General features: G+C 50.6%; 1 protein-coding gene across 1 annotated transcript; it reads left to right on the plus strand.

Annotated features, from left to right (window-relative positions):
• The first annotated feature begins 3,824 nt into the window (after nucleotides 1–3,824).
• Plk1 (polo like kinase 1) lies at nucleotides 3,825–18,121 on the plus strand. Its single transcript, XM_042689842.1, has 10 exons — nucleotides 3,825–4,303; nucleotides 5,014–5,182; nucleotides 6,449–6,593; nucleotides 7,866–7,959; nucleotides 9,767–9,986; nucleotides 14,659–14,814; nucleotides 15,835–15,912; nucleotides 17,011–17,165; nucleotides 17,282–17,464; nucleotides 17,677–18,121. Exons 1-10 carry the CDS (start codon nucleotides 3,896–3,898, stop codon nucleotides 17,881–17,883), a joined length of 1,815 nt encoding a protein of 604 aa, XP_042545776.1. The 5' UTR covers nucleotides 3,825–3,895; the 3' UTR covers nucleotides 17,884–18,121.
• The last annotated feature ends 6 nt before the right edge of the window (nucleotides 18,122–18,127 follow it).

Consider the following 18,127-nt stretch of genomic DNA (forward strand, 5'->3'; position numbering starts at 1 on the left):
CTGGGCGCTGTCCCTTCAGCTCAAGGCTGGCACTCTATCACTTGAGCCACAGCGCCACTTCCAACTTTTTCTGTGTATGGGGTGCTGAGGAATCGAACCCAAGGCTTCATGCATGCTAAGCAAGCACTCTACCACTAAGCCACATTCCCAGCCCGAGCCACAGTTCTACTTCGAACTTTTTGATAGTCATTGGTGATGAGTCTCCTGCTGCTTAGGATTCTTGCTGCTTGTGTCTTGCTGCTCAGGCTAGCTTTGAACCAAGATCCTCAGATCTGAGCCTCCTATAGAGCCAGGATTACAGGTTTGAGCTGCTTGTATTTGGCTTTGTTATAACTTGTTATTGCAAGAAACTGAACCCTACCAGGGCTGCTTTGTATTTTTACTTTTTGTTCACTATACATTAGTCAAGGACAGATTTGGGCTACTGTCACAGAGCTCCCCCAAATCTAGGAGCTCAGCAAGACAGAAATTCACATCTCTCTCGCCTAGCTGTGCAGATAGGCAGGTGGGTCAGGAAACTGACAAGGGTCCCTTCCTAGTGTCCTCACATGAACATAATTAGCTATGAGAATGGCTCTAAATTACTCTGGTTGGGATGCTGGACTCTGAGGAGGGATGGTCTGTTCATAGAAAGGACAGGGGACATTGAAAGGCCTTTTTTCCTTCCTCTCTGTACCTGGGGACATAGCTCCATGCTCATGTTTCACTCTTAAAGAAAGGTGTTTTTTTTTTCCCACCTTCTACTTTTTTTTGTGCCTGTCCTGGGTTTTTAACTCAGGGCTTGGGTATTGTCCCTGAGTTGTTATTCTCTCTCTCTCTCTCTCTCTCTCTCTCTCTCTCTCTCTCTCTCTCTCCAGCTCTCCAGGCTAACACTCTACAACGTAAGCCGTAACTCTGCTTCCAGTTTTTTGTTTATTTTTGCTAATCTTGGGGTTTGAACTCAGGGCCTGGGTACTGTCCCTGATTGTTATTGTTGTTGTTGTTTGTCAGTCCTGGGGCTTGAACTCTGGGCCTGGGAGCTGTCCCTCAGCTCTTCAGCTCAAGGCTAGTGCTCTACTACTTGAGCCACAGCACCACATCTGGTTTCCTGAGTGGTTTATTGGAGATAAGAGTCTCACAGACTTTCCTGCTCGGACTGGCTTTGAACAGCGATCCTCAGATCTCAGCCTCCTGGGTAGCTAGGATAACAGGTGTGAGCCACCGGCACCCGGCTATCCCTGAGCTTCTTTTGCTCAAGGCTAGCACTCTACCACTTATGCCACAGCTCCATTTCTGGCTTTTTCTGAGTAGTTTATTAGAAATAAGAGTCTCATGGACTTTCCTGCCTGGGCTGTCTTTGAACTGCAGTCTTCAGATCTTAGCTTCCTAAGTAGGTAGAATGACAGACAAGAGCCACTAGTGCCCAGGTACACTTCTAGCTCTTTTTGGTGCTTAATTGGAGAGAAAAGCCTCTTGGAGTTTCTTGCCTGCGATGGCTTTAAACTTCGTTACTTGTATCTCAGCCTCCTGCCTAACAGGATTACAGGTGTGAGCCACCTGTACAAATACAAGCATAAGCACTGTTTTTTTTGGTCAGTCCTGAGGCTTGAACTCAGGGCCTAGGTGCTGTCCCTGAGCTCTTTTGCTCAAGGCTAGTGTTCTACCATTTTGAGCCACAGCTCCACTTCTGGCTTTCTGGTGGTTCATTGGAGATAAGAGTCTCACATACTTTCCTGCCCAGGCTGGCTTTGAACCAGGATCCTCAAATAGCCAGGATATAGGCATGAGCCACTGATGCCTAGCTTTCCTTCTACTTTTAGTCTGACAAATCTCCAAGTGTTCAGTGATTTGTGGCATCCTTTTGATCAATCACTGTGGCCAATGGTGTTTGGTTCTGTGATGAACCCCATCGGGGTGGTGGCCTTTCCTTCATCTATTGCCCCCTAAATGGTAGAGGGGAAAAATCAGAGTCCCTTATTGATTGGGACTAGGAAGACAAAACAGTCCAGCTATAGTTAGTTACATAGCCATACTGTTTGAAAGTGTGTTAGCTGTTGTGAATGTGTAACCCAGGCAAGACCAGCTGGACTCCATCTCCATGGTGGCTGTCATCGCAGGGACACTTTGTCACCTAAAATTACTTTTATAAGTAATTGTAAACTCCCAGAAGAGAAGACGGGGTGGAAAGACCTTGAGGTTTTTTACAGTAACTGAGGACCAAATGGGATGCATTGGGCCACAGAGTTTCAGGAGAAGCCATACATCTGAATTTTTTTTCATAAATTTGAATTTTTAGACACACTCTTAAAAATGCTGTAAATGAATCCAAAATTAAAAAAAATGAGAGGTCAAATAAAACACTCTTCAAGGATAAATTTTCAACCAATCACTGGCCCTATGACCCCCCTCCCCCCCAAAAAAAAATGTCTATCCAGGCCTCTGTGGTTCATCCCTGTAATCCTAGCTACTCAAGAGGCTGATATGTAAGGATCGTAGTTTGAAGCCAACCTGGATAGCAAAACCCATGAGACTCATCTCCAATTAATCACCAAAAAGCCAGAAGTGGCACTATGGTTCAAGTGGTAGAGTGTCAGTCTTTTTTTTTTTTTTTTTTTTAATTTTTTTTTTTTTTGGGTCCGGTCATGGGGCCTGAACTCTGGGCCTGGGCGCTGTCCCTCAGCTCTTCAGTTCAAGGCTAGCGCTCTACCACTTGAGCCACAGCGCCAGTTCCGGCTTTTTTTTTTTTTTTCTTTTTGCTTATGTGGTGCTGAGGAATCGAACCCAGGGCCTCATGCATGCAAGGCAAGCGCTCTACCACTGAGCCACCTTCCCAGCCCTTAGAGTGTCAGTCTTGAGAGAGGGAGGCGTGGGGGGTGGGATTAAGCGACAGCCCCCAGGCCCTGAGTTCAAGATCCAGCACTGCTCAAATAAAACCCTGAGTATCTCTCAGGTTAAGCCCAAGGAGAACAAGCCAAGCAACAACTTTATTGCTTCGTGTGTGTTTATGTGTGTTGTGCTTCTCAGACTCCACTAAATGCAGGAATCACTGGAAAGCCTAATGTTTACAGGCAGATTGTAACCGGCAGGTCCCAGCGGAGCCTCAGTCCTTGGCTTTTCTAACAAGTTCCTAGGTGATGGTGCCGTTGTGTTGCAATCCTGGGGCACTCTGGAGCAACCATTATTTTTGAAGGAGAGGGCTGGGAGAACTGGCCATGTAGCTGTATGAGCTGTATGTGGTTGATGCTTTTGCTTAGATTTGGGTTTATTTAGGTTGGCTTGGCAGAGAGCGGAGGATGGGGGGGGCCTCCCCATGCTACCTTACTGGGCTGTCAGGTGTCAATGCCTAGGGTTCCTACTCCAAAAGGCGGGGAAGAAAAGTTTCTGGCACAGGTGGAGACCTAAACCCAGAACCCCTGGGGGAGGGGCAGGGCCAGTGGCTAAGGGCCTGGGGAGGGGAGGGTTAGGGGCAGGCTCAAGAGGAGGGGGAGAGTTGGTGGGGGGGAAGGAACAAGGGACTGGGGACGGAGGCTGGGGCCTGGCGAGGGTTAGGGATCGGGGCTGGGGGTGTGGATAACGGGCAGGGGACCGGGGGCCGGGGTCGGGGCAGGACCCGGGGCTCTGCTTCCCCACGCCGGGTCTGGTTTCCCGGGACGTCTCACGTGCGTGCGATCCGCAGGGCGCTGTCAATCAAGCCTGGGGTCCAGCTGCCCGGGGTTTAAAGGCGGCGAGGGCGGCTGCGCAGAGCGCTCCCATGGTGCCGCGCGGCGGGCGGGTTTGGATTTTAAATCCCCGCGGCCAATCAGGGGCGCGCAGCCTCTAGTAACGTTCCCGGCGCGGCGTTTGAATTCGGGGCGGAGCGGAGCCGGCGGAGCCTCGGCCGCGATCTCGCCCGCTGCGCCCAGCAAGCTCGGGGACCATGAGTGCGGCGGCCACGGCGGGGAAGCTGGCGCGGGCACCCGCGGAGCCGGGGAAGGCCGGGGCCCCCGCGGCCGGGGCTGCCGGAGCCGCGGCGGCCGCCCCGCCGGCCAAGGAGATCCCCGAGGTGCTGGTGGACCCGCGCAGCCGCCGGCGCTATGTGCGGGGCCGGTTCCTGGGCAAAGGCGGCTTCGCCAAATGCTTCGAGATCTCGGACGCCGACACCAAGGAGGTGTTCGCCGGCAAGATCGTGCCCAAGTCCCTGCTGCTCAAGCCGCACCAGAAGGAGAAGATGTCCATGGAGATCTCGATCCACCGCAGCCTGGCCCACCAGCACGTCGTGGGCTTCCACGGCTTCTTCGAGGACAGCGACTTCGTGTTCGTGGTCCTGGAGCTCTGCCGCCGCAGGGTAAGCCGGCCGGGGAGGGCGGCGCGGCCCGGGGGTGCCGGGAGGGCTCCGGGGAACGGGGTTGGGGGGAGCCGGCGGCCTCCGGACGTCCTGCGGCAGGTGTGCGTGGTGGGTGCGGGTGAAAATGCTAGCTGGTGCCGGGCGCCGGTGGCCGACGCCTGACATCCTAGCTACTCAGGAGGCTGAGATCGCAGGATCGCGGTTCCAAGCCAGCCCGGGCAGGAGAGACCCAGGAGACCCTGATCTCCAATGAACCACCGGAAAACCGGACGTGGCGCTGTGTAAAAGAGCTCAGGGACAGCGCCCAGGCCTTGAGTTCAAGCCCTGTGACCACAACAACAACAAAAAAAAGAGAAAAATGCCAGCTAGCTAGAGCTCAGGAGCTGCTCAAAAAAAAAAATCCCACACATCTAGGGCTGACCCAGACCTAGATCATTCGGAGTGGGGCAGGGTCCTGGGTCCTGGAGGAGGTGACTGGAACCAGACCTGGGGGCTTCCGGGAAGGAAGGGGTCCGCTCCTAGGAGGAAGCCCGGGAGGGGGTGCTGAGACTCACTCCCAGCTTGCAGACAGGGCCGGGGAGGGCCCTAGAGAGGGCATTGGGAGAGGCCATGCGGAAAGAGAGAAAGCTGCTGGGCCTCGTCCTGGGCCTCCTTTACTTGGCTGCCCTTCTTGGGCCTCAATGCATCCCTCCTCCCCTTCCTGCGCACAGTCCCTCCTGGAGCTGCACAAGAGGAGGAAAGCACTGACAGAGCCCGAGGCCCGCTACTACCTGCGTCAGATCGTCCTTGGCTGCCAGTACTTGCACCGCAACCGGGTCATTCACAGGGACCTGAAGCTAGGCAACCTCTTTTTGAACGAGGATCTGGAAGTGAAGATAGGTGAGATGTCAAACGCAAAGCTCGGCTGGAGCGCCTTTAAACCCTGGACAGCTGGATGGAAAACTTGATTGACAGGGACTTGGATGCACCGCAGGGTATCCTGGGAAAGCAGCCCTAACTTGGGGATGCGGATCCCTGGAAAAGGAGAGTCATTCTGAGTTTTTGGCTCCAGTAAGCCGGGAAAACCACAGAGTTCATTTGTACCTCCTTCAGGAAACTTCTACTAGCCTGATCTTAACCTCTTTCTGTAATGTAAACTTTTTAAGCCCAGGCACCTGGCAGAGGCAGCTGGCAGCTCAGGAGAACACTGGCTCTGCCAAGCCAGTCAGGAAGCAGGGAGCAGGAAATAGGAAGGAGAGAGGGAGGAGAGAATGGTGGAAGTCTAGGCCTGTGTTTTCTTTTGAAAGTTCCTTTTGAGGTAGTTTACTTTTAGGGGAGGGGGATTCCAGAAGTATGCTAGGAAGCCTGGACCCTCAGTCATTTTCCAGTTTTGAAATTGGAAGGCTTGATGTAGTTTGTGCTGGGAGTTCCTTCTACATTACTTGAAGGTTGGGCAGGGCCAGTGTCTCCGCAGGGAGTCTCTGCTGCATTGAAAAGTGGCTGTGAGCTGGGCATGTTGGTGCAAGCCTGTAATTCCACCCACCCAAGAGGCAGAGTTCATTGCAAGCGCTGTATTCCGTCCTGTCCCTTTTAGACTCCCTCTGGCTTGCTACAATTCCTACTACTATAATCACGTCTTTGCCAAATAGCAATCTTAAAAACCGTTAGTTTAGGCTAGGTGCTGGTGGCTCATGCTTGTAATTCTAGCTACTCAGGAGGCTGAGATCTGAGGATCATGGTTCAAAACCAGCTCAGGCAGGAAAGTCAGAAGTAAAAAAGCCAGTGGAGCTGTGGCTCAAGTGGTAGAGCACTATCTTTGAGCGCAGAGGCTCCTAAGCTCTGAGTTCAAGACCCAGAACAGCACCAAAAACAAAACAAAAACATTGATTTCATAGACTAGTGGGTTACATTATGACATTTTCACTTGCACTTTAATTATTCACACATATCTTAACAATATTTCTGCTTTCTTTGGATACCTTCCTTTAGAAGCTTGGTGAGGGGGATCCTTGGGAGGCTGTCCCCAGACCAGCACTTTGGGCAGATTTCTGGACAGCTCCTGTGGCATGCAGGGAGCAGAGGACTCTAGGGGTAGATGTTCCAGCTGTCTGCAGTGACAGGTGACTAGCAGCCATCTCAGTAACCCCTTCCTTCCCTCTGTCCTAGGGGACTTTGGTCTGGCAACCAGAGTGGAATATGACGGAGAGAGGAAGAAGACCCTGTGTGGGACTCCAAACTACATAGCTCCTGAGGTGCTGAGCAAGAAAGGGCACAGTTTCGAGGTGGACGTGTGGTCCATCGGGTGTATCATGTAAGTGGAGGTGTCTCAGGTCTTGTTGGGCTTCTGTGGGGCTCCTGAACATATGGCATTTGGCTGAGCTTATCCTAGAAATCGTTGTGGAAAGGTGGTTCCCAAGGACAGGCTGCTCCCAGCAAAAGCCTCATTTCCACGTTCTTCCCTTATCATTCTGGTGCAGCTGGACAGCGGACCAGGGAAGAGAACCCAAGGCCTCCCCAACACTGCCCCATACCCTCCCCACATCATCTCCTGGGAACTTGTTAGGAATGCATAATCCCAGGAACCCTACTCTTTCTGGATTCAAATCAGAATTCAATAAGATCTCTAGAAGAGTCCTTCTGTATAATAAAGAGAATTGATGGGCAAAATTGAATCAGGAGATGCCGAGGTGCTGATGGCTCATGCCTATAGTCCTAGCTACTCAGGAGGCTGAGATCTGAGGATCGCAGTTCAATCCCAGCCTGGGCAGCAAAGTCTAAGTACCTTATCTCCAATAAAGTACTCAGAAAAAGCTAGAAGTGCTAGCCTTGAAGTGGGGGAAGGGGGAAGAAAGAAAGAAATTGACCCAGGAGTTAGGCTGGTGGGGGAGGTGAGTACCAGCATATCTCTAGACCAGCAAAGGGTGTGGCAACTGGCCGATGCCAGGGCCTGATCTGAGCTTTGTGTCAGCCTGCGTACCAAGGCAAGACATGGGCTAGAACAATGGCTTCCATACATTCTTTGCAGTGGAACTTTCTTCCAAATGAAAGACTACAAGTCTGGCCTGGGCTTGTGGCTTAGTGGTAGAATACTTGCCTAGCATGCATGAATCCCTGGGTTCAATTCCTCAGTGCCACATACACAGAAAAAGCCAGAAGTGGCTCTGTGGCTCAAGTGGTAGAATGCTAGCTTTGAGCAAAAGAAGCTCCGAGACAGTGCCCAGGCCCCTAGTTCAAGCATCAAAAACAACAACAGAAAAAAACAAAACTATAAGCCTTAATACAGAACAACACTGAGCACTCACTGCGGCCCAAGTGGATAGCCAGCAGCTCCCAGGTCTTTGCACAATGTCTCCTAGCCCTTGCAGGCTAGAGCTGGACAGTTCCTGGCCCACTGGAGTTCAAGGCTCACTGGCCTCCTCCCAATGGCTCATGCCAGCCATTGCCAGGCCTGCTAAACAGAAGGGAGGTTGTCCTTGGAGGCCTCTTAGTCGGTGACTATCCAAGATGCCCCGTTCCTCTGGCCCAGGTGAGTTCTTTGAGTTTTGGCAAGAATCTTGAGCTATATCTCACTGTGTGCCTCTAGGTATACCTTGCTAGTGGGCAAGCCACCTTTTGAGACTTCTTGCCTGAAAGAGACCTACCTCCGGATCAAGAAGAATGAGTACAGTATTCCCAAGGTATCTAAGATTATATCCCCAACCCCCCTCCCCTTCGGCTACTTGCTGAGCCTAGCATATCCTGGAGTTGGAGCTTTGGATTGCAGCAGAGAGGAAATTGGAGGAAATGGAAGTAAAAGTGCTCAAGCCTTGAAATTTCGCTGGCCACTCTTCAGGTCATGTGGGACAGATGGCTTCTGTGGTGAGTGGCCATCTAGAGGAAGGGACTCCTTGTCTGTGTAGTGATTTGCACAGGGGGTGAGCCACTGCGAAAGGCCACTTTGGTCTCTTTGACTTGTGGGAAGCCAAGCATCCTGTCTCCACAGAGGCAGGTGCAGTGAATGTGTCGCTAATGGGCCAGGTGCCCTTGGCTCAGCAATCCCGGCTACTCAGGAGGCAGACATGAGAGTATTGAGATTGGAGGCCAACCTGGGAAGAAATTCCATGAGACTCCCATTTCCAATTAACCAGCAAAATGCTGAAGTGGAGGTTCCAGTGGTGGAAAAAGTTATGAGCAACAGGAGCCCTGAGTTCAAGGCCTGATACTGGCACGCGGTGCGCGCGGCGCGCACACACACACACACACACACACACACACACACACACACACACACACACACACACACACACACACAATGTGTCATGAGTAAATACTATTCCACTACTTTCTAGATGAGTGTTTGTAAGAAAGAGAAAAAAACTCCCAAGTTAATCTTGACTGTTAGGAAAAGGAAATGCCCCTCTCCCTCCCCCTCCCTCCCCCTCCCTCCCCCTCCCTCCCTCTCCCTCCCCCTCCCTCCCTCTCCCTCCCTCTCCCTTTCTCCCTCCCTCTCCCTCCCTTTCTCCCTCCCTCACCCTCCCTCTCCCTCCCTCTCCCTTTTTCTCCCTCCCTCTCCCTCCCTCTCCCTCCCTCTCACTCCCTCTCCCTTTCTCTCCCTCCCTCTCACTCCCACTCCCTCTCTCTCTCTCCCCCCTTATTTCCTCTCGTCTCCCCCCCCCCCCCCCCATAAGGCTTGAACTCAGGGCCTGGGTGCTATCTTTATCCTCTTTTTTTTTGTTTTGTTTTTTGTTTTTGTCGGTCGTGGGGCCTGAACTCTGGGCCTGGGCACCATCCTTGAGCACTTCAGCTCCAAGGTTAGCGCTCTACCACTTGAGACACAGTGCCACTTCCGGCTTTTTCTGCTTCTGTGGTGCTGAGGAATCAGACCCAGGGCCTCATGCATGCAAGGCAAGCATTCTTAGCACTGAGCCACCTTCCCAGCCCCAAATTTGATATTTTTTTTTTTTTGAGTCCAGTCATGGGGCCTGAACTCTGGGCCTGGGCACTGCCCCTCAGCTCTTCAACTCAAGGCTAGTGCTCTACCACTTGAGCCACAGCGCCACTTCTGGCTTCTTTCTTTTTGCTTATGTGGTGCTGAGGAATCGAACCCAGCGCCTCAGGCATGCAAGGCAAGCACTCTACCACTGAGCCACCTTCCCAGCCCCTTATCCCTATCCTCTTGCTCAAGGCTAGCACTCCTTTGAACCACAGCTCCACTTCCAGTTTTCTGGTGGTTTATTGGAGATGAGTCTCATGGACTTTCCTGCCTGGGCTGTCTTTGAACTACAATTCCTCTGAATAGGTAGGATTACAGACATGAGCCGCCAGTGCCTGGTGGAAAAGGTCTTTTCCCAGCATTTAGCGTGACACTTGTCCCTTCCATAAAGCCAATTGCTATGGTGCCGAGCTGTGAGGCAATGGAGACCAGGCTGCTGGCTTCAGGTAGGGGGCGCTGCAGTAGTGTGCTCTGGTCCCTGCTGTGCTTAAGGCTGCCCTTCCCCACTGCAGCACATCGGCCCTGTGGCTGCCTCACTCATCCAGAGGATGCTGCAGACAGACCCCACTGCCCGCCCCACCATTCACGAGCTGCTGGATGACGAGTTCTTCACCTCCGGTTACATCCCTCCCCGCCTGCCCATCACCTGCCTCACCATTGCACCCAGATTTTCCATCGCTCCCAGCAGCCTGGACCCCAACATCCGGAAGCCTCTCACGGTGCTCAATAAAGGTAAAGCATGGATGTGCATAAAATGCCAGAGCCTGACAGGTCATGCTTGAGGTGTGCTCCAGCCACGGAGATAGGTATAGAGTGGAACCTTGAATTCTAATAGGATGAATTCTGCTCCCCAGGCTCTTTCTCCCTTGTCATTTCAGGAAAAACAGTCTTCTGTCCAGATAACCCACTGGGCCAAGAAGTGGAAAGTGGATTGAATGTTAAACCTGAAAACTCTCTTTTTGTTGTTGTTGGTGGTCATGGGGCTTGAACTCAGGGTACTGTCTGTCAGCTCTTCAGCTTAAGATGAGTGCTCTACCACTTGAGCCACAGCACCACTTCCAGTTTTCTGGTGGTTAATTGGAGATGAGTCTCATGGACTTTCCTGCCCAGGCTGGCTTTGAACCATGATCCTCAGATCTCAGCCTCCTGAGTAGCTAGGATTACAGGTGTGAGCCACTGGTGCCTGGCCCCTTTTTGATTAGTTTAAAAAGTTCCATTGATGTTGGAGCCACTGGTCATGCCTATAATCCCAGCTACTCAGGAGGCTGAGATCTAAGGTTCACCTTTCAAAACCAGCCTGGAGAGAAAAGTCTGAGACTTACCAGGAAAACAAAACAACCAGAAATGGAGCTATAGCTCAACTGGAAGAGTACCATCCTGGAATGAAAAAGCTAAAGGACAGTGCCCAGGCCCTGAGTTCAAGCCCCAGGACTAGGGAAAAAATTCTTGCTATCAGGCCTCATCACAGGAAAATGGAAAATTCTGACCACACACAATATAATATATAATATAACAGTCCCTTTCTTCCTCCCTCCTCCCCCAAAGCAGATTCAATAATTATCAAGGGATGTGTGTGTGTCCTGAGATTTGAACTCAGGGCTTGGGTGCTGTTGTTCTGCCTTTCAAGCAACCTCTCCACTTAAGCCTTTTTTGGTGTTCAACTGGAGATATGATTCTTGCAGACTTTCCTGCCTCGCTGACTTCAAATCACCATCCTCAGGTCTCAGCCTCTTGAGTAGTTAGAATTACAGGGTTAGCCACTGGCTCTCACCATGTATTCCTTGTAGAGAGTTTTAAACATTAATTTCAGCAATTGACCATTTGATTCTTTTAAGCTGTAGTGGACATTTTTTTTTTTTGTCCAGTCCTGGGTCTTGAACTCAGGGCCTGGGCACTGCCCCTGAGCTTCTTTTGCTCAAGGCTAGCAATCTACCACTTGTGCCACATTGCCATTTCTGATTTTTTCTGTTTATGTGGTTCTGAGGAATTGAACCCAGGGCTTCATGCATGCTAGGCAAGCGCTGTACCACTAAGCCACCTTCCTAGTCCAAGTGGACATTTTCTTATGACACTAAAATGAAGTGCCCCTGGTTAGTTTGTCTTTCTGGATCTTGTCAGAGGACAGAGTTAGGAAATATATGTTTGAGGATGATCTTGTAATTCTGATATTTCTGATACATATTGCAGTTTGTTGGGCTTGCTATGCAGACAATCCTTCATATTTTGCTCTTCCTGCTATATAGACAAGATGATAAGATATGTATAACTGCAACCAGTGGCCTCTTGAATTTTTTTTGGTCAGGCGGGCCTCACGTTGAGATCCTCCTGATCTCAGCCTTCAAACTAGTTAAGATTACAAACCTAAGCCACCATCCCTGTTCATATTGTTTAAATATTTTGATATTAATCCAAGTTTCTGAAAAGGAAGAACAGACAGAAAACTTCACCTTCTTTTTCAAATCCACTTTACCCAATCTTTCTCTCTGTCTCTCCTCTTTTTTTTGTCAGTTGTGGGGCTTGAATTCTGGGCCCGGGTGCTGTCCCTCAGCTCTTCAGCTCAAGGTTATTGCTCTACCACTTGAACCACAGCACCACTTCCTGATTTCTGGTAGTTAATTGGAGATAAGAGTTTCATGGACTTTGCTTGCCCAGGCCCCCTTTTGAACCATGATTCTTAGATCTCAGCCTCCTGAGTAGCTAGGATTACAGGTGTGAGCCACTGGCACCCAGCTTAGATTGCAGTTATTAGAGATCTTTGGTTGTTTATATTTTGGGATAATTTCAGGCTTCTACATAAGACTTGTCATACAAGCAAGAGCAATTTCTGGATTCCCTTGGCCTGGCTTGCTCATTGGCAGCATCCCTGTCACCTGCACATAGTGACTACAACATTGACCTTGGGATAACGCACCTGACATGACACACTCTGGCCCTTACTTTGACCTGCTGAGTTTTTTCCACTAACACCTCTTGTTATAGGCAAGGGTCCCATTCAGGACCCCACAGGCCATTTAGTTAATCGTGTCTCCTTACTCTCTTCCAGTCTTCTCCGTGATGCGTCTGCTTTTTTTTTTCTTTAATGCAAGAATGCTGTAGAACTAACATGTTAACGATAAAGATTAAAGTACCTCACTGAATCCATGTTCCATAGTAGGGTGAATAATACTGATGTATTGGTTTCATGTGTTTAAATTCACTAAAATGATCCTGTGAATTTTTCCAGATTGGGGGTTGGGGGGAGTGGGGGGGGAGAATGCTGCAGAAGCAAGCTGGGGATTGTGACTCACTGTCATCTCAGATGCTCAGGAAACTGAGCCCTGGAAGTTCATGGTGGTTCAAAGCTAGCCCAGGCAGGAAAGTTCGAGACTGTGTTGGCCTTTGTGTACAGTATTACTGTTTTCTTTTCCCCCTAGTGCTGGAGAATGAACATGGAGCCTCACTAGTGATTTTTCTGTTTCTTGCTCCTATGTTTCAGTTCAGTGGAATTTTTCCATAATGAAGAATTGTCTCTTCGCTACCATGCATTTGATGTTTCATAGCAGCAATGGACTTACAGATTTTGACTTTCACTATTTGGGCTATAATACGGTTATTGTAAGGTTTCCTTTTTCTTTTTTTTCCCCTCTTTTTGTCTTTTTTGGGCTGATCTTGGGACTTGAGCTCAGGGACTGGGTGCTGTCCCTAAGCTTTTTCACTCAAGGCTGGTACTCTATCACTTGAGCCAAAGCTCTTGGTTTTGGGTGGTTATCCTGCTTGGGCTGACTTTGAACTGTGACCATCAGATCTCAGCTTCCTGAGCTGAACATGGAACATTTTTATTTATTTATATATTTTTTGTTGGTCATGGGGCCTGAACTCTGGGCCGGGTGCTGTCCCTCAGCTCTTCAGCTCAAAGCTAGTGTTCTACTGCTTGAGCCATAGCTCCACTTCTGGCTTTTTTCTGTTTATGTGGTGCTGAGGAATTGAACCCAGGGCCTCATGTATGCAAGGCAAGCACTCTACCACTGAGCCACCTTCCCAGCCCTGGAAGATTTTTAAAAAGCAAGAACAAAACAAAAGCTTTGTTATAGAAACTTTTCAAATCTACTTAAAGAGTACTGGGCAATGACTCTCCCAGGAATTTCCCATCTACTTTTAGTACTTAGTAGCCTTTGGCTAGGTGCTGGGATTACAGGCATGCATCATTATTCCCTGCTCCCTGCACATATTTATTTATGTATGTATATTTATTTATTAGTTTGTACCATCCTAGGGCTTTAACTCAGGACCTGGGCACTGTCTTTGATTTTTTTTTTTTTTTCTGAAGGCTACCACTCTACCACTTGATCCCCAGCCCCACTTTCAGTTCTTTGGTACTTTATTGGAGATAAAAAGTCTCACAGGCTGGCATTGAACCATGATCCTCAGATCTCACCTTCCTGAGAAGCCAGGATTACAGGCATGAACCACTGGCACCGGCTTAAAATAAAATTTTTTATACAAAGAACATGTTGGTGGGAGAAAGACTAATCCTGTAAACTCAAAGACAAAATCTTTTCATTCTAATGTCCATGGTTGCAATGCCTTAACCTTTTAGATCCTGGCTATATATAAGCACGTAAAGCAATTTGTAGGGTGGAAAAGTCTTCGGATTTTATTTAAAGGTCTATAGACTTTGTCCCATCGATCTGTGTTGCTATTCCCTGGGATCCTGGATCCTGTTTGCATGCATGCTGATGTTCTTTAACTTTTGCTTGAATTAGAACAGTTTTTTTTTTGTGTGTGTGTTTTTGGGGGGTCTGGTTGTGGGGCCTGAACTCTGGGCCTGGGCACTGTCCCTCAGCTCTTCAGCTCAAGGCTAGCGCTCTACCACTTGAGCCACAGTGCCACTTCTGGCTTTTTTCTTTTTGCTTATGTGGTGCTGAGGAATCAAACCCAGGGCCTCATGCATGCAAGGCAAGTGCTCTACCACTGAGCCACCTTCCCAGCCCCTAGAACAGTTTTGAATAATAGGTGAGCCTGGCAGCTACAGCTATTAATAGTTTGACACTAACTCAGTTTCCCCAAAGCAGTAGTAGCTAAACAGCCTTTTCTGGGTGCTGGTGGTGCTCACCTGTAATCCTAGGTACTCAGGAGGCTGAGATCTGAGGATCATAGTTCAAAGCCAGCCCAGGCAGGAAAGTCTGTGGGACTCTTCAATTAGCCACCAGAAAATCGGAAGCAGTACTGTGGCGCAAAATGGTAGACTGCTAGAGCCAAAGAGTTCAGGACAGCGCCCAGGCCGAGTTCAAACCCCATGGCCAGCAAAAAAATATATGAAAAGCTTCTGCTCTGGGGAGAGTGCCAGCTGTGGCAGGTGGTCCTGAGTCCCCCCCCCCCCCCACCCGTGTGTGTGTGCCTAGCTCATGGTCATGTCATCTTCTAGGCACTGAGAACACCCAGCCAGAGCGACCGCGAGAAAAAGAAGAGGCAGTAGTTCGAGAGCCCAGCGAGGCGGTCGAGTGCCACCTGGGTGACATGCTACAGCAGCTGCACAGCGTCAATGCATCTAAGCCCTCTGAGCGAGGCCTGGTGAGACAAGGTGAGGGTGGAAGAGTCCGAGCCGTGGCCATGGGCCTGGGCGAGTATCTGGGGAAGCCAGGGCGAGTCTCACCGTCTGCGCTGGCTTGGCTTGGCTCTGCCTCTTCCTCTCTGTACACTAGTGCCTTTGGTTCCCATTTCTCGGAGGCCAAAGTCCAAAATGAGTCAGTCTGACTTCCTAGGTCCTCCATGGTGGGGCTCCTTTCTTTGTCTTCTGTGTCTCTTCTTGCTCTACAGGGACTAATTCTCTGGGTGGCTGACATACCAGCACTGTACGTTAGCACCCTGGGTCTTTCTTGTTTTCTTTTTTGTGGGGGGTGGGGGGTGGAGGGACAGTCCTGGAGCTTGAACTCAGGACCTTGGTGCTGTCACCCAGCTTCTTCTGCTCAAGGTTAGCGCTCTACTACTTGAGCCACGATGTCACTCTGGCTTTCTCTGAGTAGTTTATTGGAGGGAAGAGTCTCCTGGACTTTCCTGCCTGGACTGGCTTGGAACCGTGATCCTCAGATCTCAGCCTCCTGAGTAGCTAGGATGACAGGCGTGAGCCACCGGCCCCTTGGTTGCTCTGTAGTTCTTGGTGACACTTCCCACCCCAACAGGCCCTCAGCTTTTTGTCTTCTGTTTAGTGTCCCTGAAATGAGAGATTTACTGGTGCACTGAGCCTACCTTTTGGTGTTTGGAACTGTCAGTTGGTAGAGGGTCTCTTAATCTCTCGTGATGGGGTCTGCCAGCTCCTGACTCATACCATCTGAAGCCACTGCCTGCCAAGTCTGGCCCCTTGATTGATTTCATTAATCTCTGGTCATGCAGAGGGATTTTATTAAGTGGCAACCAAAGACAGGAGTGGGTGGCATTTGGTGCACTGTATGGAGAGTTTTCACTGTGACTTGGGGCTTGTGGTTATCAGATGCCCTGCTGTGCTCTTCCTGTTCTTCCCTGAGTCCCAGGTCTCCTGGGTGCAACCAGCTTCAGAGAGGAAGTGGCTGGTGCTAACCCATCTGCTGTTTTGCTTGTGTCACAGAGGAGGCCGAGGACCCTGCCTGCATTCCAATCTTCTGGGTCAGCAAGTGGGTTGACTATTCGGACAAGTATGGCCTTGGTAAGTTCCTTCCAGAATGCAGGAGCAGCTCAGCTGGGGCCATGTGTCCCTTGAAACTGTTGTAAGCACTTGCCTTCCTGTGATCCTGGGTCCTCTTTTTTGTTTTTGTTTTTGGTTGGTTGTGGGGTTTGAACTTAGTGCCTGGCCTACACGTTGTCCAGAGCTCTTTCACTAAGGCTAGCACTACCACTTGGAGTCACAGCTCCACTTCCAGTTTTTTGGTGGCAAATTAGAGATAAAAGTCTCACAGACTTTTCTGCCTGGGCTGGCTTTGAATCAATATCCTCAGATCTCAGCATTCTTTTTTTTGTTTTTTGTTTTTTTTCCCACTCAATCCTCCTCCCCCACCAGATCTCAGCATTCTTAGTAGTTAGGATTATAGATGTGAGCCACCAGCCCCTGGCTGTGGGTCAGTCTCCCTTCCTTCCTCCCTTCCTTCCTTCCTCCCTTCCTTCCTTCCTCCCTTCCTTCCTTCCTCCCTTCCTTCCTTCCTTCCTTCCTTCCTTCCTTCCTTCCTTCCTTCCTTCCTTCCTTCCTTCCTTTTCTCTCTTTCTCTTTTCTTTTTATTTTTTCCCTTCCTTCTTCCCTCCCTCCCTCCCTCCCTCCATTTCTTTCTTCCTTCCTTCCTTCCTTCCTTCCTTCCATCTTTCTCTCCTTCCCTTCCTTTCCTTTTTCCCTCCATCCCTCCCTCCCTCTCCCTTTCTTTCTCTCCCTTTCTTTCCCTTCCTTCCTTCCTTTCTCTCTCTCTCTCTTTCTCTTTCTCTTTCTTTCCTTCTTTCTTGTGCCAGTCTTGGAACTTGAACTCACAGCCTGAGTACTGTCCCTGAACTTTTGTGCTCAAAGTTGGCACTCTACCACTTGATCCACAGCTCCATTTGCAACTCTTTGGTGACTGATTAGTCTCAAGGACTTTCTTGCCCTGGCTGTCTTCAAACTGCGATCCTCAGATCCCAGCCTCCTGAGTAGCTAGGCTGACAGGCCTGAGCCAGCAGCCCCAGGCTCTCTTGTGTCAGCCCTTCTGTCTCCTCTATTTCAGACCCCCCAGTGTCTGCCTGCCCCTTCCCCGCCCTCCTGAGGTCTCTCTCCCCCGGCCCTTAGGGTACCAGCTGTGCGACAACAGTGTGGGGGTGCTGTTCAATGACTCCACTCGCCTCATCCTTTATGATGATGGGGAGAGCCTGCAGTACATAGAGCGTGACGGCACCGAGTCCTACCTCACTGTGAATTCCCACCCCAACTCCTTGACCAAGAAGGTAGGCTGGGCGATCAGCTGTCCTGGAAGAGGAGGTGAGGGGTGGCTTGTGCCGGGGATCAGGCTCTCCTTCCTTCTGCGATCCTGTTCCTCCCCCTCCTTGCTCTTTGTCCTCAGATCACCCTCCTGAAGTATTTCCGCAACTACATGAGCGAACACCTGCTGAAGGCAGGTGCCAACATCACTCCTCGGGAGGGCGACGAGCTGGCTCGGCTGCCCTACCTGCGCACCTGGTTCCGCACACGCAGTGCCATCATCCTGCACCTCAGCAACGGCACTGTGCAGATCAACTTCTTCCAGGTGGGCTGGGCACGGGCGCAGGGTATGGTGGGGGAGGCTTGGGGTCCTCATCCCTGTCTCTGATGGCAGCAGCAGCAGGAAATACGGGAAGTGGGTACACACCTCGGCCCCACTGTGTGTGTAGGGAATCTTCCTCTCCCTATGTGTCCTCCTCCCTCCTTCCCGTATTAATAGCAGTTGGATACCTTCCATCTCCCCGCTTGCCTCTCCAGGATCACACAAAACTCATCCTGTGCCCTCTGATGGCGGCGGTGACCTACATCGACGAGAAGCGGGACTTCCGCACGTACCGCCTGAGCCTGCTGGAAGAGCACGGCTGCTGCAAGGAGCTGGCCAGCCGGCTGCGTTACGCCCGGACCATGGTGGACAAGCTGTTGAGCTCCCGCTCGGCCTGCAACCGCCTCAAGGCCTCCTCCTAGACCCCTGCCTCAGGACTGGTACCCCTCTGCCTCTCGGCCCACACTGGGCTTGCCCTGCTTGGGCCCTCGTGGCAGGTTGGAGCTGTTTGTAAGTTATTTGTACATGTTGGGGGATTTGATCGCTCCACGCTGTGTGATCTGTACAGAGTATATTTCTATTGAATTTGGGACTTTTTTGTTTCTTCCTTGGCTTTATACATATTAAACATTTATGAGTTGGTTTTTTCCCTCCCTGGCCCCACCC

The sequence above is a fragment of the Dipodomys spectabilis genome, unplaced genomic scaffold (assembly GCF_019054845.1).
Source record: "Dipodomys spectabilis isolate Male_0828 unplaced genomic scaffold, ASM1905484v1 ptg000127l, whole genome shotgun sequence".
Taxonomy (NCBI): Eukaryota; Metazoa; Chordata; class Mammalia; order Rodentia; family Heteromyidae; genus Dipodomys; species Dipodomys spectabilis.